The sequence below is a fragment of the Nycticebus coucang genome, chromosome 17 (genome assembly GCF_027406575.1).
Source record: "Nycticebus coucang isolate mNycCou1 chromosome 17, mNycCou1.pri, whole genome shotgun sequence".
NCBI classification, from domain to species: domain Eukaryota; kingdom Metazoa; phylum Chordata; class Mammalia; order Primates; family Lorisidae; genus Nycticebus; species Nycticebus coucang.
This window is the reverse complement of record NC_069796.1, coordinates 76,880,851-76,908,039: the sequence shown is the minus strand read 5'-3', so window position 1 is coordinate 76,908,039 and position 27,189 is coordinate 76,880,851. Positions and strand designations below refer to the sequence as shown.

The window sequence follows — 27,189 nt, the reverse complement described above, 5'->3', positions numbered from 1 at the left end:
CAAATTTTGGGGTTTAAATTATTCTCTTGCCTCAGCCTCCCAATTGGCTGGGACTACAGTCACCTGCCACAACGCTCAGCTATTTTTTAGAGATGGGGTCTTGCTCTTGCTCAGGCTGCTCTCAAACTTGTGAGTTCAGGCAATCCATACACCTCGGCCTCCCAAGTGCTGGGATTACAGGCGTGAGCCACTGCGCCTGGCCCTACAAAACCATTTTTAAAAAGGCATTATCTGGGGGTAGAGAAGCTTATAAAAATGAGCTTTATAAGCACTGAACTCAGATTTCCATAGAAAGCAGAAAAATAATTTATTCCAAAAGATGGCAGAAACAAGAAATTCATCCTGAAAATACTTTGGTATAATTCTGTTGGTACAGATCTTCGCTCTGAACACGCTCTCCTACTGACAGCCCCACTGGAATCTTGTTTGTCTTGCAGCAGTATTTAAACTCTTTGTTGATTCCAATGCTGCAAAAAGACAGGAGCCATCTTCAAATCTGCAGAGTCCAAGGAGAAAATAGCATACTTCTCAGAAGAGCATCTTCTATTTCAGGAGAGTACATACACAATTTGTGGAGTCAGCACAGTACAGGTGAAGTAGGCACGTAATTCATTAAAGTGTAAAAAAGTAAAGGAAAAAAATACTGCATTGAAGAATAAGACATTCAGATATGGTGTGAATGTTTAAGGCAGCTGATGCCCAACATAGGCAAGTCAAGGAAGACACTCTGGGTTTGGAAGTGATTGCTTCTAGAAGGAATTCTCTTTTCGTGACCTGCAAAACAAAACCATCCTAGTAACTAGTCTTCACATCTTCCTCAGGAGGGCAAAAGTTAACATCAAGAAAGTTAATCAGCCAATACTTAAAAATATATAGGTGTTCAACAACAAATACTTGAATGAATCAACATGCAAGTTTGAGCAGTCTTTGCAGAGCTGCAGCAAGAAGTCCAACAACCAAGGACAGTGCTGTGTTGAGGAGCACAGTAAGAGTCTGACCACGTTACAGAGAGCTGGAAGAATGACGATGACTAAGACTGATGGTGCGGGAATCTAACATGTTCACCTTGGTTTCACGAGTCTGCATTTCCCCTTCCCCTCTTTTGGCACAAGAGCAAGGTGACCACAGGCAAAATGTATTCTTCTCTAGTGTCAGACTTCCCCAAAGCAGGCTGCTTCCTATATTACAGTTTGCTCCCCATTCTTGCTACTACAAGTGCAGACAAAAAAAGACAATTTCTTTTTAGGTTAAAGCTCAACACCCTTCTTGCAAAGCTAGAAAACATTTAAAATAGGCATCTTTACAAATTAAACTGCTAACAGTGGTCATAGAAAGTCCTTTACGTGAAGCTCATTAACATCCACATAAAATCACATACGCTACTTTTGTTTTGTTTTGTTGGGGCGGGGGTGCCCGCCACAACACCCAGTTATTTTTTTTGTTGTTGTTTTTTGTTGTTGCAGTTGTCATTGTTGTTTAGCTGGCCCAGGCCGGGTTCGAACCCACCAGCCTCAGTGCATGTGGCCTGTGCCGTGACCACTGTGCTATGGGCGCCAAACCTACTTTTGAAATTAAAAAAGTACATAAAGAAGAAATAAAATTGGAAAAAAATTTTTTCAAACAAACTTGAGCTGGTTGATAAGAAATCATGCTGGCTATGAGTTCCAATTTGCCTAAGTGTGAAAATGATGAGGGTTAAGTACAAGGTGAGGTATATGTGTGAGGGATGCCTGTTAAGTTCAGATGAGACAGGGTTTGTGGCAGGCAGGTCAAACAGAGATGCAGAGAGAAAGCTACACTTGATCTTAGCCAAAAGGCCTAAAAGTGATAGATCTGAAAGGCCCTTTAAGTTTTCCAAATTAGTGGACACAACCAGGAGAATCTACAGTTCAGTCTGGTAAAATTATGTTTCCCAGGCCTGTGGTCAAAGAATACCCAGAAGTGAAGTCTGCTTCTAAGTCTTGCAGGGATAAGCTGGGCCAGTCCACCTGCCCTTGACTGCAAACAAAATACATTCAACTCAAAAATGAAATTAAGGCCAGGTGTGGTGGCTCATGTCTGTCATCCTAGCACTTTGGGAGGCCAAGGCAGGGGCAATGCTTGAGGCCAGCAGTTTAAGATCACCTGGAGCAAGAGCAATACCCTATCTCTATATAAAAAAAAGAAAAGAAAAATTAGCAGGGTGTGGCGATGCACACTGTAGTCGCATATACTCAGAAGGCTAAGACAGGAGAGTCACTTGAGCCCAGGAGTTTGAGGCTACAGTGAGCTATGAGAGAGCGAGACCCTGTCTGTACCAAAAATAGAAAAATTAGCCAGTTGCCGGTAGCTACTGGGGAGGCTAAGGCAGGAGGATGGCTTCAATCCAGGAGTTTGCTGTTGCTGTGAACTAGACTGGCTCTAGTCTGGGGCAACAGGTAATTTCCTTTCTAAAGTAATGAATATAGTAGGGTAGTGAAAGGCAGGAAAAGCTAACTAAAGCTAATTAGGTCAAGAACATGAAAACAGAAGGGCCAGTAGACAGTGAGAAGAAAGGCCACAAAGGTTTGGCACCCCTAGCACAATGGTTTGAACCAAGGCTGGCAGGTTCAAACCTAGCCCAGGCCAGCTAAACAACAATAACAACTGCAACAAAAAAATAGCCAGGTGTCATGGTGGCGCCTGTAGTCCCTGCTACCTGGGAGGCTGAGGCAAGAGAATGCTTAAGCCCAATAGTTTGAGTTTGCTGTGAGCTCTGAGGCCATGGCATTCCGCCAAGGGCGACATAGTGAAAGTCTGTCTCAAAAATAAATAAAAAATAAATAGCCAGTGCTCACAACATCTAAAAGCTTCTTTCACTTTTAATTTAGCGCCATTATGACAGTGGCAAACCAGCTGTGACGCCTTGGCACTCTACTCAACATAGTGAGACTCTGTCTTAAAAAAAAAAAAAAAAAAAAAATGGCCACAAAGGTAGCTTGAGTGTAGACTGGGAAAGCCCTGATGGCCAAGTTAGAGACCTTAACCTGAGCTCCAGATTAGTAGTTCCTGTCTTTAGTGGCTCACAGGAGCTGTGATGACTCTAACAAAAGCTGTGTGCTTACACTATTTTATACTGCAGTTCAAGGGGCATGTACACCTCAGGTTAAAAAGAAAACAAACCCCCCAAAAAAGGAAAAAAAGAAGAAAGAAAAACAAACAAAAAAACCCTGCTGTAGCCAGTATAGAACTACTGAAAGTTCCCTGGGGCAAGCAGGTCTGTTTCAGGAAGTGCTACACCAGGAAAATAAACAGGTGGTGATTCTGTAGACAGAGGCCTGCAAGGAGAGGGAGACCAGGCCTATCATAATTCAGAGCTGCCATCATCTGGCTCAGAAATCAGGATACCCAAAGGAGGAGCTGAAAGGAAGGGCAGACACAAGAGACATAACAAGAACAACCTGATTTAAGGAAGAGGAGAAAGCAGTGATGGGATAGGTTCATGACCCTAAGTGATAGGGGAAACTGTGATAGTGGGACCTGAAATGGAGATACAGCTAAGTCTGAAATGGCAGCAGAATATCCAGCTGGAGCAGTCAGAGTAAAAGACAAACTTCACTGTTTACTGTTCCCAAGTATGCGTTAATTTAAACCTCCCAACAGATCACAAACCCCTTCCGTGCCCACAGACTTACTTGAAATCCCTACGTGGTACTATACCCCTCCTGAGTGCTCAACTATTTTTGGAATGCATAGAGAAACAGCTCCCACAGGGCAGAGGCCAAATTACCAATATCCTCTATTTCTTTCCTGTCCCAGACTTTATAATAAATAGAATTTCTGCCCTTTCAGATTACATATAGTAAACCATAGATGTTAACTCATCTCCCATGTAACAATGGTATGATAAACCAACTGACTTCCAGGGTCTGAAGCCAAATCTGCTCCAAGGAGATTCCATACTAGCATGGCAGCCCCAAGATGTAGGAAAGTGAACAGCACAAAAATAGCAACCTCTATGTAATAGTTCCATATACATCTTATAAAATCACACTGAGGAATCTAGTAGAGGCAGAGAAGGCTGGGGAGGAGGGGTAGGATGGAGTGAGCACCATTCTTAATACTGCTGGACAAGATTCCAAGCCCATAAACGTAGTGTGCTATAACTCAGCCTCTCATCAATAACTGTGCTTCAGTTCTTCAATACAGGAAAGAAAATCATGACAATTACAGTGATGAAAGCAGCGAAAGATCAGGTATATGTTTAACAGAGTGTTGTTCAGATGGATTCAATTTCATTTATATGAAATCATTCTAAAGCTTTTATGACTGGTACTCATTTTTCTCTGCTAAACACCATGTCTGGCCTATATCTGCTATCCAAATCTGGCCTCTTAAAGAAATCATGCACAAAATCAAATATTTTACCATCTTACCATTGTGTAAAAGTTCAAGGTTCAAAACGTAATAGAGGGGGTGGCGCCTGTGGCTCAAAGGAGTAGGGTGCTGGCCCCATATGCTGGAGGTGGTGGGTTCAAACCCAGCCCCAGCCAGAAACTGCAAAAAAATAAAAATAAAACGTAATAGAGGGCCAGGCACAGTGGCTCATGCCTATAATCCTAACACTCTGTGAGGTCAAGGCACATGGATTGCTTGAGCTCAGGAGTTCAAGACTAGCCTGAGCAAGAGTCAGATCCTGTCTCTACCAAAATAGAAAAAACTAGCTGGGTATGGTGGTGGGCACCTGTAGTCCCTGCTACTCAGGAGGCTGAGGTAAGAGGATTACTTGAGCCTAAGAGTTTGAGGTTGCTGTGGGCTATGATGATGCCACGGCACTCTTCCCAGGGCAACAGAGTAAGACTCTGTCTCAAAAAAAACCCAAAACAGGGCAGCGCCTGTGGCTCAGTGAGTAGGGTGCTGGCCCCATGTACCGAGGGTGATGGGTTCAAACCCGGCCCCAGCCAAACTGCAACAAAAAAATAGCCGGGCGTTGTGGTGGGCGCCTGTAGTCCAAGTTACTTGGGAGGCTGAGGCAAGAGAATTGCCTAAGCCCGAGAGCTGGAGATTGCTGTGAGCTGTGATGCTATGGCACTTTACCAAGGACGATAAAGTGAGACTCTTGTCTCTAAAAAAAAAAAAAAAAAAAAAAAAATTAAAATAAAACAAAACTAAAAAATCAAACAAACAAAAAAAGTAATAGAGCTCAATTTTTAAATTTTACCACCAAAAAAAGTGAGCTCCTCTTGCCTTAAGAGTTCTGTGTGCTCTAAAGCTAAGCAAGGATTAGTTCTCTTGATGTGCTAATGCCAAAGTAGAGCTTACTACTGTAATTCTGTTAAATGCAGAATAGGTCCAACATGATGCCCATAATTAGGGATCATATGGCTGTGCCCTCCAACTTCCTGGCATTTTGCTTTTAAAGGAAGTAACTTTAACATAAGGATTTCAAACTGCCAGGTTTGTTTTGTGGACCAGGTTGCAAAACAATCAGGTTAACAGAGACATGAGGCTGATAAGAATGAGCAGATGAAACCTCTTCAGATCCACCCTCCCAGTGTTACTCAGTGTCAAAAGGCCTGGTTCTCGTTATAAGGAAAGGAAACGAAACTCAGAGAAGCGAAAAGCAGTGCCGGAACTAGATCCAACTGCAGCCTGAAGTTCTCAGCTTTAAACCACAGTTATAATCACAAGCCTTAACTAACATGTACTTGAAGGGTGGAAAATGGGAGAACCTTCTTAGCACATCTACGGCATAACATTAAAAAACAAGAAAAGAAAGAAAAGAAAACAAAGGGCACTCAATAAAAAAACGTAGATAAAAAAATGACACCTCATGAGTCAAATAAAAAAAATTATATACAAAAGGGCAGGGGCAATGGCTCACACCCATGATCCTAGCACTCTGGAAGGCCATCAGGTAGGATCAGGCTCCCTGATACCTGATTTCTTGGGCTGTGCTGCCGGCAGTAACAAGCACAGGAGAACCAGGGGGTACAAGCGCTACACTGGTAAGAGCGGCTAATTCCAGACAAGCACACTCTCCTCAAGTACTCTTCCCCAAGCATTGGAAGGACGCTTCCTTTTGTTTGACGGGAAGGATTCTTGGGTTGGTCAGAGGACGCTGTGACAACCCAGAAATACAGGGTGGGATTGATTAATATGCTGGACGTTTGGTCTTTCCCACAGATGGGTAATTTTCTCTCTCTGAGAACACCCAGATAACAAGTTCTCTTGCCAAGAGAACTGTCATCAGGTGGGACCAGGCTCCCGGATACCTGATTTTTCAGCCCGTGCTGCCGGAACACTCGCTGGGCTGTATTCTGAAGCACTGGGACATGTTTGATCCCCAGATGCTGAAAATAGAATGGACGGTTTTCTTCTGCACCCAGGCCTGGCCTCAGTATCAACTCTTCACTGGTGAACAATGGCCCCCAGAGGGTACTCTAAATTATGACACCATTTTTCAGTTAGATATTTTTTTATAACAAGAAGAAAAGTGGTCTGAAGTGTCATATGTGCAAGCTTTCTTTTTCCTCAAGGACAACCCCCAACTGTGTTAAGACCTGTCAGATAGATTCAGCTCTCCTGGCTGTATAGTGACTTCCCCAAATGGTCAGGGATTCCCAAGAGGGACGCTGTCTCCACTTAGTTCAAAACCCATCATCTACTTCTCCCACACCTTCTCAGTGTGTTCTGAAAACCCCAGGAGGGAGGCTGTCCCAAGAGTTCTTTCTGGTCCCAGTGGGACCCCCAGAAGGCAACCATATCCATCTTTGGGTCCCTTAGTGGAGACTGCCGGTGGTGAAAGGGGAAGTGTGCGAGTATACACTCCATTTTCTCTGGCAGATTTGAAGTAAATTAAGGTTGATTTGGGAACATTTGCTGACGACCCTGACATGTACATGGATGTTCTCCAAGGGTTAGGACAAAGCTTTGACCTCTCTTGGAGAGATGTAATGCTACTACTAGATCAAACTTTAACTTTTAATGAGAAAAATGAAGTCTTGGAGGAAGCTAGAAAGTGGGGTGATCTGTGGTTCATGTCCAATACTGATGGCAGTATGTCTCCTGAGGAAAGGGGGAGAAACTGCACAGGAAGACAGGCAGTTTTTGAGGATCCTGATTGGGATCCTAAGAAACAAGGTGGCTAGTGGCATAAACATTTTCTAACATGTATCCTAGAAGGTTTACATCGATCTAAGAAAGAAATCTATGAACTATTCTAAGTTGTCTACCCTTTACCAGGAACAAAATGAGAGTCTCTCAGCCTTTCTTGAGCAGCTTAGGGAGGTGGTGAGAAAATACACCCAGTTAACACCCAACTTCTTTGAGGGCCAAATTATTTTAAAAGATAAATTTATCACTCAGGCAGCCCCAGACATTTGAAGACTACTCCAGAAATTGGCTGTAGGCCCAGATCATAACCTGGAGAATCTTCTTAAAACAGCCACTGTGGTCTTTTATAATAGAGATCAGGAGTAAAAGAAGGAAAAAGAGAGAAGGGATAAAAAAAGAATGACAGATCTAGTAATGGCACTCCAACAAACAGGCACCATTCAGGGGCAGAGGGAAGCCAGAGGAGCTAAGAACAAGTGCTTCCAATGTGGTCAGGCTGGCCACTTCAGGAAGGACTGCTTCGGGCAGAACCGCCTGTTGGGCAAGCCACGAGGCCCCTGTCCAGAATATAAAGGTGATCAATGGAGAGTAGCCTGTCCCCAGAGGCGAAGGCCTCCTGGGACAGTGATCTCATCAGCGCCCAAACTAGAGTGAGGGTGCCCGGGGGAAAATTTTCATGGCTCCAGCTTGAGTCATCACCCCTCAAGAGCCCCAGGTTTGCCTCACAGTGGAGGGCCAGGAGACAGAATTTCTTCTGGACAGTGGAGCAACCTTTTCTGTCCTCCTCTCTAACCCTGGTCTTTTATCCCCCAAATCTGTAACTATACAGGGGGTGTCTGGAAAGCTGGTTATCAAATTTTTCTCTCAACCTTTAAGCTGCAATTAGAGTGACTGGCTGTTCTCTTACGCCTTCCTAATCATGGGTGAAGGTCCTGCTCCCCTTTTGGGGAGGGACATACTAACTGAAATGGGAACAACCATTTATATGAATATGGGAAAGGAACCTATACTATGCGTTCCCTTATTAGAGACAAAAATTAACCCAGAAGTCTGGGCTACTGAGGGAAGAGCAAAATAAAATTCCCAATACCTTTTTGCTTTTGAAAACCTCTCTGACTCTAACACCCAGCTCACATGGACTGTGTTACCCCAGGGATTTAGGGTCAGCCCTCACTTGTTTGGACAAGCTCTAGCCAAAGACTTGAGTTGTTTTTCATATCCTACAACGACTCTTATTCAGTATGTAGATGACATTATTTTAGGAGCGCCAGATGCAGAGGAATGTCACAAAGCTACCCAAGCTCCATTAAACTTTTTAGCTGATTGTGGGTACAAAGTTTCCAAGGCTAAAGTGCAATTACCTGTACCTGAAGTTCACTGTTCAGGTCTCCAGTTATCACAGAGCAAGAGAGCCTTGAGCAAAGAAAGAATAAGACCAATATTGGTTCACACTAAACCTCAAACTCTCAAACAGCTTCAAGGCATCTTAGGAATTACAGGCTTTTACAGACTCAGGAAAGCAGCCATGGCACAATGAATGTAAAGGCCGGAGCTCTCCCCAGCTGAGGGGGGATCTTGAGGCCTCTCCAGTCTGCCGAGGGCACCACCGTCCCATCTTGCCCGTCATGCTGGGGAGGTGGAGCACGAACACACGTGTTAGAAATCTAACACGTGCACAAGTCTGGGGCTCACACGACTCTTCCCTCTAATTCACCATCCCTAACACCAACTTGGGAAGGTCCCTTTTCTGTTATCTTGTCTTCTTCTACAGCTGTTAAAGTTATAGGAATAGATTTCCTGGATACATCATTCATGAGTAAAATCTTGGAACCCACCACCTTCTATGGAAGCAAACCAAGAAGAGAATCAATTACAATCTACCTACACTTGTGAAATTATTATTTGGAAGACAGCAAGAATGGGCGGTGCCTGTGGCTCAAGGAGTAGGGCGCCGGTCCCATATACCGGAGGTGGTGGGTTCAAACCCAGCCCTGGCCAAAAAAAAAAAAAAAAAAGAAGATAGCAAGAAAAGTGTTAATGCAGTTTTCTCTCAATCAACCCCCTCCTCTCACTGTTCTAACCTTGCCTTTTAATGTACTTAATAAGATTTATGTCTTTCAGAGATTATATCATCAAACCACAAACAGTGAAAAGGGTTCCAGCCCAGACCTGACTCTATTGTGGACCCCTGGATCACTGCTCACTGAAGAGACCCCTTCTGTTGATATAGGGTTCCCTCATTCCAGTCTGAACAAGGAACCCCAATTTTCTGGGCCTGGCCAATTTCATTAATATTTTACCCCAAGCTAGAAGAATCAACCTAAATTTCCATTTACTGTGAATCCTGGATCAACCTCCTCTGAGGAACCTCTAACTGCTCCCCCATATCACCGTCCATCTTCAGCAGGAAGCAGTTTGGAGCAGTCAGCACCCCTTTTCCCTAACAGCAGTTAGAGCTTCTATTCGGAGAGAGAGGACTGGTACAGGATTCCACCACTCAGGGCTAGACAGGGAGCCCCCCATTCTCTAGGCCCAGGTGAGCTCAGAAGTCAGACCCCCATTTCCAGGCACAAGCAGACTGCCTTTTCTGGGACACACCCTCTGGGCTCTGATAAGATCATGAACAAGCATCCTGTGATGGTTTTGGGGGTGGTTCCACCTTCTCAGGGACAAAGACTGTAAAGGACCAACTGCCAGCCATGTTAATCCTCTTAAAACCCCTAGACAAAAGAGCCCACATGGAGACTCCTGAGAGAGTTCTTCAGTTCTTTCCCCCTTCCAGAAGCTCTGGTGCTTTTCTGCATTCCTTTCTAACTTCTGTGGCTCAGTGACTAGGGTGCCGGCCCCACATACCAAGTGTGGGGATTCAAACCCAGCTCTGGCCAAACTGCACCAAAAAATAGCCGGGCGTTGTGGCGGGTGCCTGTAGTCCCAGCTACTTGGGAGGCTGAGGCAAGGGAATCGCCTAAGCCCAAGAGCTGGAGGTTGGGAGCTGTGACGCCATAGCATTCTACCGAGGGCAACAAAGTGAGACTGTCTGTAAAAAAAAAAAAAAAGGATAAATAAGCCACTCTAAATAGGTGCCAAGACACTAAAAAAATAAAAAATTGAATATAAAAGGATAATAGAATTAATTAAAATTTAAAAGAAAAGAAAATCTCACTGGAAACACCCAAAGTAACTTGGGTACCGACATCTCACTGTGAAAATTAAAAGAATTCAATCTATATTCTGCTTTTCCTGTATTTCCATCTGATCTTTATTTCAAGGTTATTAAATAACTCTTAGTTGATGAGAGAAGGTTTATCTTTACAGAAGCATTTCAACTAATCAAATGTAAAAGTAATGACAGAACTAGAAAATTATCTTGCAATTTCTACTGAAATTAATTCTGGCTATGATCGTTAATAGGTAAAAAAAAAAAAAACACACAAAAAAAAACACTGGATAAAAGCTCAACAGAGATCTTTACAAATGGAGGAACCAGGCTGTCATTACCTGAATCCAGTGATCATCTTGACATCACTAAAAATAGGCAAGCCAGACATTGTGCGTCTCCGGATATAGGACAGTATGCAATTTACAGTAACACCTAAGCAGCATCAGAAAGGGCAGATAAAAAACTCCAACCCAAATCTAGCCACGCCCTTCACACTTCCATTTAATCAAATAATGGAGATAGCAGAACAAACTTAATGACAGGTTTCCTAACTCTTAGCCAGCAAATAAATCTTTCCACTATACCACCACTCACCTCTCTGATCCTCGGAACCAAACAAAAGTTACAATTTTAAGACTGATATTCAAAAGGTACTGCTCTCCATTCAAAGCATTCAGATATCTGAATTTTAAATCTGGAAGCCACTTCCTTTTTTTTTTTTTTTTTGTAGAGACAGAGTCTCACTGTACCGCCCTCAGGTAGAGTGCCGTGGCGTCACACGGCTCACAGCAACCTCTAACTCTTGGGCTTACACGATTCCCTTGCCTCAGCCTCCCGAGCAGCTGGGACTACAGGCGCCCGCCACAACGCCCGGCTATTTTTTTGTTGCAGTTTGGCCGGGGCTGGGTTTGAACCCACCACCCTCGGCATATGGGGCCGGCGCCCTACTCACTGAGCCACAGGCGCTGCCCCACTTCCTTTTTTTTTTTTTTTTTTTGAAACATAGTCTCACTCTGTTGCCTGGATAGAGTGGCATGGTGTCATAGCTCACAGAAACCTCAAATTCTTGGACTCAAGCAATCCTCTTAACTCAGCCTCCCCAAGTAGTTGGACTATAGGTACCCTCCACAACACTGGGTAGTTTTTCTATTTTAAGTAGAGATCAGGCTGGTCTCAAGCTTCAGAGCTCAGGTGATCCAAATGCTTCAGCCTCTTACAGTGTTAGGATTATAGGCAGGAGCTACCACACTCAGCCTGGCAGATGCTTTTTTTTTTTTTTTTTTTTTTGAGACAGAGTCTGATTTAGTCACCCTTGGTAGAGTGCTTATGGCACCTTAGCTCACAGCAACCTCAAACTCTTGGGTTCAAGCAATTCTCTTGCCTCAGCCTCCCAGGTACCTAAGACTACAGACATCTGCCACAGCACCCAGCTATTTTTTTTTTTTTTGGGCCGGGGTTGGGTTTGAACCCACCACCTCCGGCATATGGGACCGGCGCCCTACTCCTTGAGCCACAGGCGCCGCCCCCAGCTATTTTTTTTAGAAGACGGGGTCTCGCTCTTGCTCAGGTTGGTCTCAAACTCGTGAGCTCAGGCAATCCACCCACCTCAGCCTCCCAAGTGCTGGGATTTATAGGTGTGAGCCACCTCACCCGGCCTGGCAAACACTTTTTAAAGTTGCTGGATCTTGCAATTTTAAGTATAAATACTTTTCTGATCTGTGTCAGAGTGGATGCACACTTGAATTTGTAAATCAAATTGTATTTATATTGTAGGCAGGGTAATAGTAGAATTTTAAAAAATCTTACAGATACATCCATAACATTTAGGTAAGGTGAATAGCCTAAGTTCCAAATTTATTTCTGCTCTTCAGATCTCATTTGCTTTTAGCAACTTGCTCTTGTCATGTGTTAAAATGGTGGTAAAAGTCTGAAAAAAGGTAAACTCTAGCTGACTGATTGGCAATATTGATGTGAAAGGTCAAGAATATCGTCACCTCCAAGACTGAGCACTGTCCAGCATGTCTTCTTCCTCAAGGCCAGTGATACTTCAGATACCAGATGGTTTCATTTTTCAATTGTGGTCCAAAGAGAGGGTTGAGTTGGGCCAGAATTGCAATCAGCCAACTAAAAGTGCGGAGAGGAACAACAACAAACCGGTGAAATCATGCTCGGACATGACCATTTTCAACTAGGATGGAAAAAGTACATTAACAAAACTTCAGTCTATCAGGTTATTAAGAAAACCTTGAAAAAAGCTTCAATCTATTCCATTTAGACCATATCTTCAATACACAATGCACTAATGGAAGCATGTCTGAAAACAAAAACATCTTCTAGGACACATCGTGCCTTCATTTTCAGACATAGCCATAAGGCTTCATCACAGGTGGTCTCTGTTTTGCCTCTCAGCACCTGATTACCTTTCCAAGTATCCGAGGTTTCCTGAACACATGATATCTTTACCTCAAAAACCCTGAAAACACCTAATCTTGAGACTTTGTTTGGAGGTTCTAGTAGGGAAGCGCTGCTAAATATATACCCTTGACCAAAGAATGGTTCTGTCTCTCGAAGGGAAAGCCGTCCTCTTTCGATAAGCACATAGCTTGAGGAAAGACGCACATGGAGTGGTGAGAGGAAGGGGACACCCTGCTAGCAGCCAGATGAGCTGAATCAACCCTGGTGTCCAAGGAGGACGACAGATGTTACAAGCAGATTGCCCTCAACATTCCAGCTAATCTTAATTTACACCATCACACTTCCAGGCTCATGGAAAATAGGTCTTGCTTTATCCATTCTCCAAGTGTTAAGACCCACAATCTATATGACACACTCATTTTTACTGGTACAGACCAGGTCTGTTATCTTTCAGTTAGAACACAACACTTAAGCTCCCCTTCTCAAATCGCCATCACTACTAAAATACATAAGATCTTTTGGTTCCTAGCAGAACAGAACCAAATTGGCATTTAACACCAGCTTACTTCAGAATCTAAATAACACGGTACTCCTCTGTATTACAGACTAATCATGGAGAAAGTACAATGTATTACACCTTACTTCCCAGTTAAAAGTGGAAAAATAGCACAAAGTGATCTTTAAAATTTTCTTACGTTGCTCATGAAGTTCTGAATAAATGGCTTTGTACCTGACACAGTCATTCATGTGCCCAATTAAATTTGAGCATCACTGAGCTAAGACCAAGGTAAAGCACAAAAAGAAAGATAATATGCAAACGTCTGGCTATAGTTAAAAATTCTATTTAACCTACTAAACAAATATTTAATGAGCAACTACTAGGTTATAGGCCTCTGAAATCCAAGAGAGAAAATAAAATGCCAATAATCTCATAAAGCTTATATAATATTATTGTTAGGAAATAAATGTTATGAAGCCGAGGTCCCCAACCTTTTTGGCACCAGGAACAGGTTACATGGAAGATAATTTTTCCACAGATGGTGGGGGGATGGTTTTTTATGAGTCTGCAAGCAATCGATTTATTATAGTCTTTGTGCAGTCAAACCTCTCTGCTAATATTTGTAGCTGCTCCCCGGCCCTAGCATCACTGCCTCTGCTCCCCCTGAGATCTGAGGCATCATAATCTTATAACGAGGGCACAACCTATACCCCTTGAACGTGCAGTTTACACTAGGGTTGGCACTCCTATGAGAATCTAATGTCACTGCTGATCTATCTGACAGGTTCCTTTGCCTGGTTCCTTTTACACACCTGCCTCTCCTTCTATCCCCACCGCCCTTTTTTTTTGGAAACAGAGTCTCAAAAAAGAAAAAAGAAAGAAAAGAGAAGAAACAGAGTCTCACTTTGCCACCCTCAGTAGAGTGCACGGCATCATGGCTCACAGCAACCTCAAACTCCTAGGCTCAAGTGATTCTCTTGCCTCAGCCTCCCAAGTAGCTGGGACTACAGGTGCCCATCGCAACACCCAGCTATTTTTTAGAGATATACGAATTAAGTCCAGCTCTTGCTCAGACTGGTCTCAAACTCCTGAGCTCATGCAATCCACCTGCCTCAGTCTCCCAAAGTGCTGGGATTACAAGTGTAAGCCACCGTGCCCGGCCCTCTGCCACCCTTGAAACACAAACACCAACCTCTCTTCTTCCTCCTCCTCCTCAGCCTAGTTGATGTGAATCCAAGGATGAAGACCTTTATAATGATCCACTTCCACTTAATAGTAAATATATTTTCTCTTCCTTATGTTTTTCTTAGTAGCATTTTCTTTTCTCTAGCTTATTTATTTATTTTTTGGGACGGTCTCACTTTGTTGCCCTCAGTAGAGTGCTGTGGCATCATAGTTCACAGCAACCTCAAACTCTTGGGCTCAAGTGATTCTCTTGCCTCAGCCTCCCAGTTAGCTGGGACTACAGGCGCCCACCACAAAGCCTGGCTATTTTTAGAGATGGGGTCTCGTTCTGGCTCAGGCTAGTCTCAAACCCGTGAGCTTAAGTGAACCGCCCACCTTGGCCTCCCAAGTGCTAGGATTACAGAAGTGAGCCACCGTGCCCGACCTTCTCTAACTTATTCTATTTTAAGAATACAGTATATAACACATGTAACATACAAAATAAGTGCTGACAAAATTTGGCTAAGTCCTGAGAGTTTAGGAAACTCTTCAGTGGTAATAGTTTCTTTTCCATAGAAAAGCAATTCCTTGATGAAAATATTTCAAATTGTATATAAAATCAGCACATTGTACCCCATGATTACATTAATGTACACAGCTATGATTTAATACCAAAAAAAAAAAGAAAGAAAAAGAAAAGCAATTCCCTAGATCCAATGCAAAGACTAGCAGAACATTACCACATTTCATTCTCCCAGAGCATTAGTAAGTACTTGGAGGTTGGGCTTATTTGTTTACCATGACCTCCCCCATAAAATGAGAAGTTCTAATTGACTCATATATTGTTGACTGACCCCTATTGATAAAGTCAACAGAGGACTATTCATAGTTAAATTCTGGGGGAGTCAAAGTTATACACAGATTCTCAGTTGTGTGGGGGTCAGTGACTCTAACCCCTGAATTGTCCAAGGGTCAACTGTTAATTAATTGATGACAGCGTCTCTCATTTGTGTGTAGGTGTGTGTGTGTGTGGGGGGGGTGTTATGGTAAAAAAATAAGCCCAACTCTCCAACTACTACTGCTCTGGGAGAATGAAATTTGGCAATATTCTGCTATTCTTTGCACAAGATCTGGGAACTGCTTTCTAAGGAAAAGGGTATCACTGCAGTCGTCTCTTAAAGTCTCAGGACTTTAAATTCCCCTGTAAGAGGGGAACTAGCCAAACCCAGCTAGGTTGTTATCTTGTTGGATCTCTTTTCTTCCATTTGCTGTCAATTTTAGAACTCTTCCAATCAAAGGATCAAAAGGCTGATTTAATCACTGGTGAAGAGAAGGCTGGATAATCAGCCAGCACTGCATCAGAAGCCTGTGCCTGAAGAAAGAAAGGGTGGTTTGGTGACAAAGACACATGACACCTGAGGAAATCAGGCCAAAGTAGATAGCTCAAGCTAACTCACTTTATAAACAAAAAGTTAATTCAGATGAGACTCTCTGATCCGTCCTCAGAACTTGGGTATTAACCACGAACAAAATACCCAGACTTGTAGTTGAGGTTTAATATCTATTTGACATTATAAAAAAGGCGGAGAGTAGCACAGGCAGACACACCGATAAGCTCTGAGACCGCAGTCAACACTATTGGTGCAGAGCTAAGAGTCATGGAAAATTCCACCCAAACCCAGGATTTCCCCAATCCCAGCAGGCAATACAAGCTGCCTTAAAAAAAAACACTTGTGTAAGAGACAGAGATAACTAGCCAACTAGCTTAGACATATGAAACAAAAAATATGTTTGAATATAAACTAGTCCCTGTCTCCTTTCATAACCAGGAAGGTATGGTATGGAATAAAAAAGTCACCTCCCAGCACTTTGTGGGATCTTGTATAGGAGTGATTCTCTACCCCAGCTGCACATTATAATCACCCAGGGAGCTTTTAAAAAATACAAATAAGAGTAGGAAAAACACAAGCTGTTTTTTCTTATGCTGTCACAGCACAACAATCCACATGGAAGACTTTGTGACCAAATGTGTGGGGATCTCTTCCCACCAACAGGCAAGCGATCAACCCTGCAGTGGATATCAGCTGGTGTCCTCCACTTCAGTTCTGACACTATCCTGCAGACAGCATCACATCCCAAAGTGAGGGGCTCAGTCCCACAAGACTGCCTCCCACTTCCAATGGTAACCATAACTCCAGGTTATTTTGCCTGGGCTTTTGACTACCAGCTATAAACTGGGGATCCCTGACCCCTGTTTGAGTTCAATTAATTTGCTAGAGCAGTTCACAGAACTCAGGGAAACACATTTTCTGGTTTATCATAAAGGATATTACAAAAGATACAATGAAGAGATGCACAGGGTGAGGTATGGGGACCTTTCATGCCCTTTCTGGCAGGCCAACTCCCAAAACCTCCATGTGTTCAGCAATCCAGAAACTCTCTGACCCTTTTGGGGTTTATAGAGGCTTCACTGCATTACTGATGAAACCACTGGCCACTGGGGATCAATTTAACCTTCAACCCTTCTCTCCTTCCCAGAGTTTGAGGGGGCAGGGCTAAAAGTCCCAAGCCTCTAATCCTGCCTTGTTCTTTCTGGTTAACCAGCCGCCACTCCCCCTCCGCCCCCATTAACTTGGAGCTACATAGGAGCTTCAGAGCCATCAGGCAACTCATTAGCATATAAAAATTTACCACTTTGGAGATTACAAGAATTTTAGGAGTTATATACCAGGAAAAGAGAAACATGACCAAACACATACTTCGCATTGTCGCAAGATCACATAATAAGCCTTTGATTAATTCTCGTACCATACGGTTAAGGAAACAGGCAGAAAGAAGCTAAGCAATTGGCCTATGGTCACAGTACTATGTAGTAGTAGGGCCTAGACCAGAAACCAGGTGAGATTACTGTTTGCACTACAAAAAGTGACCTTCTACCTTCTGAAATATATATATATATATATATATTTTTTTTTTTTTTTTTGAGACTAAGTCTCACTCTGTGCCCTGGGTAGAGTGCTGTGGCATCACAGCTCACTGCAACCTCAAACACTTGGGCTCAAGTGATCCTCTTGCCTCAGCCTCCTGAGTACCTGGAACAAAAGGTGCCTGCCACAATGTCAGGCTAGCTTTTTAGAGATGGGGTCTTGCTTTTGCTCAGGCTGGTCTCCACCTCTTGAACTCAAGCAATCCACCCACCTCCCACAGTGCTAGGATTATACAGGAGTGAGCCATGGCCCAGCCCTGGAATATTTTAACTAAGAACATTTCAGGAGGCATTAATTTAGCTCAATCTAAACCACATGGAAATTAGAAAAACAAAAATCCATACACAAAATATTGATTAAGTCTAAGCCTTTGGTACCCACAGTAAAAAATAAATATCCAGATACAAGAATGAAGACCACTTTGCTTGCCGAGTTAGTATCTAGAAACTTTTTTACATTTAATTTTACATAATATTTTTAATGTTTCAAATGCAGCAAAAAAAAAAAAAAAAAAATCTGAACAAAAAAAACTCCCAACAAACCACGTTCAAGAAAATTCCTTGGGAAACACTTCATGCTAATTTATTTGAAATTTCTAGCTGGGCGTTGTGGCGGGCGCCTGTAGTCCCAGCTACTCGGGAGGCTGAGGCAAGAGAATCACGTAAGCCCAAGAGCTGGAGGTTGCTGTGAGCCGTGTGATGCCACGGCACTCTACCGAGGGCAGTACAGTGAGACTCTGTCTCTACAAAAAAAAAAAAAAAAGAATTAAAAAAAAAGAAATTTCACAAAGGAATTTCCCCCACTTTAACCAGCTGAGCTTTGTGCCTGCCCTTCTGACTACTTCATGATTTGAAATTTCCCCTTAAAGCTGACAAACACGAAGAGAACTGGAAAGAAAAACAAAATACCCTCTGAATTGATGGAAATGGGTGGAGGGAAGAGCTCATATTCCAATGAATGTATTACTTCATGTGTACAAGAAAAGGAACTAAAGGTACCTTTCATGTTTGCCCGAACTGTTCCACACGTCTTCATAAGCTGCAGCCTAATAACCAACCCGAGATTACTTAAACTACGGAGGCAGCTGTGGTACATGTTTCAGAGAACTGCAGAGCTGGAATGGAAGGCAGGTGACGTTGTGCATTTTAAAGATGAGGAAATTAAGTCCTAAGAACCTTATTAATAACCCCATAGCAAATCAGTGATAGAGATGGAAGTGGGGAACCCACGACTCCTGACTTCCATTATACCAGGCTGCTCTTACAGGGAATTAAGAGTGAAACAAATTAAGTAGCCTATGGGGTCTTCATTTACCCTACAACCATTTCCCAGAGCCATTTTCCCTGTTAGGCCCTCAGGATGCAAAGAGGAGTCAGTGAAGGGGCTAACCCAGAGGGATTTATAAGCTGTTCAAGACAAACCAAGGCCAGGAGTGGAGTGTGCTTTGCTAGAGATACACGCAGGTGTTTTCACCTTACAAACACTCCCTAGCCACTTAGTATGAGCTCGGCTCTTGATTATAAGAATGCTCCAAGCATAAAATATAGCCAAAGAAAAGGCTATACACAGCTGTCTCAAACCTGCTTTGTTCTTTTGTTCCACATTCAGATATAAGAACAGGGAACAAAAAGCAGTTACTTCCCTGTGACATACAGATTGAGCAGTCTCAGCTTCCCTGTTGGAATGGGGAAGTTCAGATAGGACCTCTCTTCTGATCTACTGTCCCTCTGGCCCAGACTATGATAGAAGTGACCTCTGTTGGTGGATCCTTAAGAGACAGCAGAAATAAAGGCAAGTGATTTGCCTTAGCTCCACTAAAATGACCTCTACCAAACTCTCTTATCCTGATCCAATGACACCTTTAAAGATAGCAACATAATTAGATGCTATTAGAAAATGCTGGTGGTCGGGCGGTGCCTGTGGCTCAAGGAGTAGGGTGCCGGTCCCATATGCTGGAGGTGGTGGGTTCAAACCTAGCCCTGACCAAAAACCACAAAAAAAAAAAAAATGCTGGTGGTCTTCGTTTAGAGCCATCCCACACTTAAGGCAGGAAGATGGTGGACACAAAAAAGACGAAAAAGTCACTGGAATCGATGAACTCAAGGCTCCAGCTCATTATGAAAAATGGAAAGTATGTGCTGGATACAAGATGATCAGACAAAGCTCGGCACCTGTAGCTCAAGCAGCTAAGGCGCCAGCCACATACACCTGAGCTGGCAGGTTCAAATCCAGCCGAGGCCCACCAAACAACAAAGACAGCTGCAACAAAAAAATAGCAGGGCATTGTGGCAGGTGCTTGTAGTCCCAGCTACTTGGGAGGCGGAGGCAGAGAATCACTTGAGCCCAGGAGTTGGAGGTTGCTGTGAGCTGTGATGCCATAGCACTCTACCCAGGGGGACAGCTTGAGGCTCTGTCTCAAAATAAAAAAAAAAGATGGTCAGACAAGGCAAAATAAAACTAGTCATCCTTACCAACAACTGCCCAGCTTTGAGAAAATCTGAAATAGAGTACTATGCCACATTAACCAGAACTGGTGTTCATCACTACAGTGGCAATAATATTGAATTGGGCATAGTACACAAAAAATACTACAGAGTAGGCATACTGTCATTGACCCAGGTGATTTTGATATCATTAGAAGCATGCTAGAGCAGACTGGTGGAAAGCAAATCATGCACATTTTTTCTTTAATAAAACTTGCCAGAGCTTGATGAAAGAAAGAAAAGAAAGAAAAAAAAAAAGACAGAAAATGCTGATTTTGGCTTGGTGCCCATAAGTAGTGAGTAGGGCACTGAGCACATATACCGAAGCTGGTGGATCAAGCCCGGCCCGGGCCGGCTAAACAGCAATGACAGCTGCAACAAAAAATAGCCAGGCGCTGTGGCAGCTGCCTGTAGTCCCAGCTACTTGGAAGGGTGGGGTAAGAAAATCACTTAAGCCCAAGAGTTTGAGGTTGCTGTGAGCTCTGGTGATACCACAGAACTCTACCCAGGGTGACAAAGTAAGGCTATATCTCACCCCCCCCCCACCAAAAAAAAAGATGGATTCAGTACTAGACAGGGTTAAGATTTTCATTCCAAGTATACCAAATATTGGTGTAGTAACTGCAGGCTCAAGAGATCTTACAACCCCAAGCCCAGTTTCCCTTTTTGCAAAATGGACATAATAAACAATCCTTAATAATAATCAAGAAGTAAAGAGAGAGGCCAGGAACGATGGCACACATCTGTAATCCTAGCACTCTGGGAGGCCAAGGCAGGGGGGGTCCCTTGAGCTCAGGAATTTGAGACCAGCCTGAGTAAGAACAAGAGCAAGATCCCATCTCTACTAAAAGTAAGAAAAATCAGCTGGGCATTGGGATGGGTGCCTGCAGGCCCAGCTACTCAGGAGGCTGAGACAAGAGGATGGCTTAAACCCAAGAGTTTGAGGTTGCTGTGAGCTATGACGCCACTGAGATTCAACCCCAGGGCGACAAAGTGAGACTCTGTCTCAAAAAATAAATAAATAAATAAAAAGAATTAAAGAGACACATAAGTGAAGTGCTCGGTACAGTGGCTGACAAAGAGATGGTCAATAAATAGCAGTTATTCCTTCTCTTTCTCTGTGAGACAGCTAAAAGTTTATCCAAGCCATGGAATGTACTACAACCTGTATATTTTGCAAAGGAGTTTCTCCTGTAGCACTGAGTCACTCTGTGTGCACCTCCTCTCCTACCCCTACCCACTCCTTGGCCAAGCAGGTGTCAATTCCCCCATGATTCCCACCCCCTAGTGCACACACCCCAGTATAAACCCCAGTCACTCTTGTGGTTGGATTGTTCATCAGGTGAGCTCTTCAAAGAGATGGGACTCCCCCTGACAAACAGGCTCAGAGTGTGTGCTTGTTTCAGTAATGAATTTACTCTTAGCTCACAACGCCCAGCTATTTTTTTTGTTGTTTTAGTAACAAATTTATACTCTTGCAGGTATAAATGCACCTTTTTATAACTGCTTTGTGATGAACAAATGAATTCTTTTATTTCTCCCCTAAAGAAGCACAATGTTAAAGCTTCCTCAGTAGAGGGTGCCGGAGGGATGGGGACAGGTGTGGGCTGAAGATCGGAGAGTAGGCATAAGAACATTTGGTGAAGCCTACCCAGGGCTGGACAGACCTAGAACATTGTCCCTCTTTGATCTTGTAACCTCAGCCTAGCAATAACTTCTCAGCAGGTCTCTTGCCATGGAAACGAGAGTTCCTGCAGAGCTTATGGCTCTGAAGGCCTTCTGCTCACACTGGCACAGGGATTCCTCACTACTCACTTTCTATACATGCCACTGATCACCTTTCTACTGCCTGTGTTCCAGAAGGTGGACTATTGCTTGCAGCAACTTCAGATCAATTCCAGCCAGGCCAAACCAATGAACTCTGTGCTATCTAGGGCTGAATCAACCCTTCTCTCTCTGAATCCCTTCCAAAGTTTATTCTTGCTTGTGTATTCTCCCTCATTCCTAGGGTACCATATATAGTTTCTTTCTTTCTCTTTTTTCTTTTTTAGAGACAGAGTCTCACTTTTATCGCCCTTGGTAGAGTGCCATGGCATCACAGCTCATAGCAACCTCCAGCTCTTGGGCTTAGGCAATTCTCTTGCTCAGGCCTCCCGAGTAGCTGGGACTACAGGCGCCCGCCACAACACCCGGCTATTTTTTTGTTGCAATTTGGCCGGGGCCGGGTTTGAACCCGCCACCCTTGGTATATGGGGCTGGTACCCTACTCACTGAGCACCACAGGGGCCACCCATATATAGTTTCTTTACATCTTATAGTTACTCTTATAGTTATCTTAAAGTTAACTCTTAGAGTTATATCTTATAGTTACTCTTTTGCCATAGTTAATAATAAGCCTTTATGGGCAGTGCCCATAGTAGAGTAGTTATGGCGCCAGCCACATAAACCAAGGCTGGTGGGTTTGAACCTGGCCCGGACAGCTACAACAACAATGACAACTGCTATAAAAAATCAGCTGGGTGTTGTGATGGGCGCCTGTAGTCTCAGCTATTTGGGAGGCTGAGGCAAGAGAATCACTTAAGCCCAAGAGCTGGAGGTTGCTGTGAGTTGTGATGCCACAGCACTCTACCAAGGGCAACATAGTGAGACTCTGTCTCAAAAAAGAAAAAACAAAAAAAAACTAAAAGCCTTTACGTTAAACTTTCCCTGTTTAACTATGTGGTTTCTATCTCCTTACTGGGCCCAGGCTTATTGCTACAGGGTGAGAAGGATTTTGATACAAAGGAGATTCTCTATTGCTACTGGCTTTGAAAATGTAGGGGCCACGGGCCTGGAATGTAAGTCATTTTAGGAGCTGAGAGTGGCCCCAACTAACAGCCAACATGGAAACAGGGACCCCAGTTCCACAACTACATAAAACTGATTTCTAGCAGAACCATGAGAGATTTGAAGAGGATCCCAAGCTCCAGATAAGTCATAAACATGTTTTCCATTAACCTCAAGCCAACTTATGGTCATTTCACTACCACAAGAATATGCCCTATTTTTGCCAATTCTATACCAGAAATATCTCTTATTTTAATCTCCATTCTTCAAGACTCACTTTCTTATTTATTTATTTTTGAGACAGAGTCTCAAGCTGTCGCCCTGGGTAGAGTACTACGGCATCACAGCTCACAGCAACCTCTAACTCCTGGACTCAAGCGAGACTCCTGCCTCCGCCTCCCAAGTAGCTGGGACTAGAGGCGCCTGCCACAACACTCGGCCATTTTGTGGTTACAGCCATCATTGTTGTTTGGCGGGCCTGGGCTGGATTCGAACCCTTCAGCTCAGGTGTATGTGGCTGGCGCCTTAGCTGCTTGAGCCACAGGCACTGAGCCAAGACTCACTCTCTATACCAGACTTCTCAGCTGAAAGTCTATACAATCCTCTTATATTCCAAATTACAAAGAAAAGATTATAAAGTCAGACTAAAGAAAAATAAACTTTTCCATATAGCAGGTAATAATATGCTGGGCCAGGTACCCAGATTTCCCTTCTCTTACAAATAAACATTTCAAATGTATCCTCAGAAATATGAGCAAGTCTTAGGCTATAAAATCAAATGAAGACAAGTACTCAGAGGAAAGTGAAGTGACTACAGGTTTCCACACTTTAAGAGATGAAATTGAGTATCTGTTTTCAGATTTACAGGGCATGTTGAACAGTAAACAAGGTCCAGGACCCGCCATAAATAGTGTCTAAGAAAAGATTCTCCCTTCTAAAAGCTTGGATCCCAAAGGGTTATATCTTTTTGTATTTTTTTTCCTTTTTTGAGATGGGGTTTCACTCTGTGCCTCATCACAGTTCATCGCAACCTTGAACTACTAGGCACAGGTGATCCTTCTGCCTCAGTCTCCTGCCTGAGCAGCTGGGACCAAAGGATTATATGTTGAATTGAGAATAAATCAGACAGAATTCAAGAGGAAATGATAGAAAAATCACCTGTCTCCAACCTGAGGCCTAAGGACCAGCAAAGAGGAAAGCCACTGAGAACTGGCCTTCATGAAGGTTTGCAACTTGAATTCTCACTACCAGGACAGTTTAAAAACCCAAATATCAGGCGGCAACTGTGGCTCAGTGGGTAGGGCACCGGCACCATATACAGAGGGTGGCAGGTTCAAACCCAGCCCCAGCCAAACTGCAACAAAAAATAACTGGGCATTGTGGTGGGCGCCTGTAGTCCCAGCTACTCGAGAGGCTAAAGCAAGAGAATCGTCTAAGCCCAAGAGCTGGAGGTTGCTCTGTTATTTGATACTTTTATCATTATAAAATACCCTTCTTCATCTCTGGTGATGCTCCTCAATTTGCTTCTACATTGTGTGATATTAGTAATCCCACTACCTGTCAGGCACGGTGGCTTATGCCTGTAATCCTAGCATATTGTCTCACGGCACTCTACCGATGGTGACAAAGTGAGACTATGTCTCAAAAAAAAAAAAAAAAGAAAGACCAAATATCAAGAATTTTATTAATCCTGCACTGGTAGTGCCTTTACTCGGTAGAAGCAACATTAATCCTTTCTGCAAACAAATAAGCATAAGAAAAGTAGTAGGATTTTCTTTCTTTCTTTCTTTTTTTTTTTTGAGACAGAGTCTCATTCTGCTGCCCTCGGTAGAGTGCCATAGCATCATAGCTCACAGTAACCACAAACTCTTGAGCTCAGCGATCCTCTTGCCTCAGCCTCCAGAGTAGCTGAAACTACAGGTGCCTGCCACACACCCAGCTAATTTTTCTATTTTTAGTAGAGACGGAGTCTCCCTCTTCCTCAGATAAAGACTATCTTGCTGTCTTAAACTTCTGAGCTCAAGGGATCCACCCACCTCAGCCTACCAGAGTGCTAGGATTACAGGCATAAGCCACCGTGCCTGACAGGTAGTGGGATTACTAATATCACACAATGTAGAAGCAAATCGAGGAGCATCACCAGAGATAAACAAGGGTATTTTTTAATGATAAAAGTATCGAATCATCAGAAAGACATAACAATCATACACGTGCATGCATGATTCTGATAATAGAACTTTAAAAAACAAAAAGCAAAAATGGATACAATTAAAAGGAGAAATAGAAAAATCCACAATCATAGCTGGTGATTGTCAGTAATTTATAGTAGTAGACCAAAAAATCAATAAGGACATAGATGGTTTCAATCAACTTGCCTTGAACATTATAACCAACTGCAGAATCTACATTCTCTTCCAGTGCACATGAAATGACTATCAAGATGACCCATATGCTGGATGACGACTGAGTTCCAATTTCAAAAGACTGAAATTTTACAGCGTCTATCTTCTGACCATGTGGAATTAAATGAGAAATCAACAATAAAATAGCTTTTAAAAAAAAAAGCATCAGATTTTTAGAATTAAACACCACCATTCTGAATAATCAATTGGTCTAAGAAATTACAAGAGAAATTAGAAAATATTTCACACTGAGTAAAATGAAAATACACCATATCAAAATTTATGGGACAAAGCTCAAGAAGAGAGAATTTTACTCCATTAAATTCTTACCCTGGAAAAGGGTTGATATTAAACCTAAAGTAGGGAGAAGGAAATAATGAAAGGCAGACGTCAGTCTCAATCAGAAGGAAAAAAATAGAGGGAAGTAACAAAGTTAAATATTTGATTGTTTGAAAAAAATAAAATTGATGAATCCCTAAGTGCTGTGAGCTATGACACCACGGCACTCTACTGAGGGCAACAGAGTGAGACTCTGTCTCAAAACACACACACACACACATAAATATACATAACAAGAGACATTCAAGATCTCTATACCAAAAATTATAAAACATTGCTAAGAGAAACAAAAGAAAACCTAACTAAATGGACAGAGATACTACAAGATTAGGAACAGAAATACCATTGACTATATGGTGTGGAAAAGTAAGCAGCTTTCTCTGCTTGAGATAGCCTGGGGAGGGGGGCTGGGAGGCAGGGAGCCAGGTTTCAGTTAAGCTGGAGGCAATGGAAAGTCACAGTAGAGGAGGAAGTATGTGACTGGCAGATCATTGAGCAAGAGTTGCAGACAACACAGTGGAAGGATGGGGAATGAAGAGGAGGATAGGAAAAGTTGCGTCAAATGGGGAAATGAGCAGAGCAGACTGAGGATGGGGTTTGAGTCATAATAGATGGTCCTGGGAGGTTGGGACTTTTGGCAAAAATTGAGGTAAGCAAAGATGTAAGATTTGTTGAGCTTTATATACATATTCCCTATTACTGGGCAAGCACTTGGACTTTAAGGCTTAACAATAGCTTCGCAGTGAAGAGGGGACTCCATTCTAGCCTACCCTTGTGAAACGCTAAGTTAGTGTGTGTTGGCTGGTTTCACCTCTCTAACATCTTCATACCCTCCCACACTCCGTTTTAAGTCAACAGAGCAAATTCTAGGCTGCCCTTCTAAGGCTCTCCATCATCTATGCAATAGCTAAATGGTGACAGTCCTCAGGTTTGGACCTATCCTCTCTTCTCTTTTCTCTCTCCATTTCTCCCCTTAGGCCAGGGTTTCTCAACCACTGCACTTTTGGTATGTGTGTGACAGAGTCTCACTCTGTCCACTGGGTTGAGTGTCACAGCATCATCATAGCTCACAGCAACCCAAACTCTTGGACTCAAGAAATTCTTTTGCCTCAGCCTCCCAAGTAGCTGGGACTATAGGCACCTGCCACAACACCCAGCTAATTTTTCTATTTTTAGTAGTTACTGGCTAATTATTCTATTTTTAGTAGAGAGATCTTGCTCTTGCTCAGGCTGGTCTCGAACTCCTCAGCTCAAGCAATCTGCCCAACTTGGCCTTCCAGAGTGCTGGGATTATAGGCGTAAGCCCCTGTGCCCAGCCAACCACTGTACTACTGAAATTTGAAACTGCATAATTCTTTCCTGGGGACAAGGTGGGGTGATCCTGAGCAGTACAGGACCTTTAGCAGCATCCCTGAGCTCCACTACTGAATGCCAGTGGCAGCCCCAGTAGAGAACCACTGCCTTAGCTAACTAAGTATGTTCTAACAGCTTCAAATCTCTCTCTTCATATCCGGCTCCCCATCTGGCAACTCTTAGAAGTCTCACAGGCATCTCAATCTTACCATCTATCAACTGAACTTTTGTTTTAAAATTCATCCTGTTTATTTCCAAATGAAAAAAAAAAAAAATTCATCCTGTCCCAAGTCTTCATTATCTTAGTAAATGGCCCAAACCAGAAACCTAGGAGTCATCTTTGATTCTTGCTACATCAATTCATCAGTAGTACCAATGAATTCTACCCAGGAATTAGCTCTCCAATCTGTGTACCTCTCTTTACTTTCCCTATCATCACCTCAGATCAAACCATGACGATCTCTCATGAAGGCAACCATGAGCCAAC

At 43.1% G+C, this 27,189-nt stretch overlaps 1 protein-coding gene and 1 pseudogene across 1 annotated transcript in view; one reads left to right on the top strand and one right to left on the bottom strand.

The window, feature by feature from the left end:
- Positions 1-290: 290 nt before the first annotated feature.
- ATP6V0E1 (ATPase H+ transporting V0 subunit e1) overlaps positions 291-27,189 on the bottom strand; it is a 56,549-nt gene continuing 29,650 nt past the window's right edge. The window contains exons 3-4 of the mRNA XM_053565936.1: positions 12,229-12,358; positions 291-774 (exon numbers count right to left, since the gene is read on the bottom strand). Of these exons, the coding sequence (XP_053421911.1) occupies positions 12,265-12,358 (94 nt within the window). The 3' untranslated portion in view covers positions 291-774; positions 12,229-12,264. The remainder of the gene's footprint in view (positions 775-12,228; positions 12,359-27,189) is intronic.
- LOC128569215 (60S ribosomal protein L30-like) lies at positions 18,164-20,010 on the top strand (annotated as a pseudogene).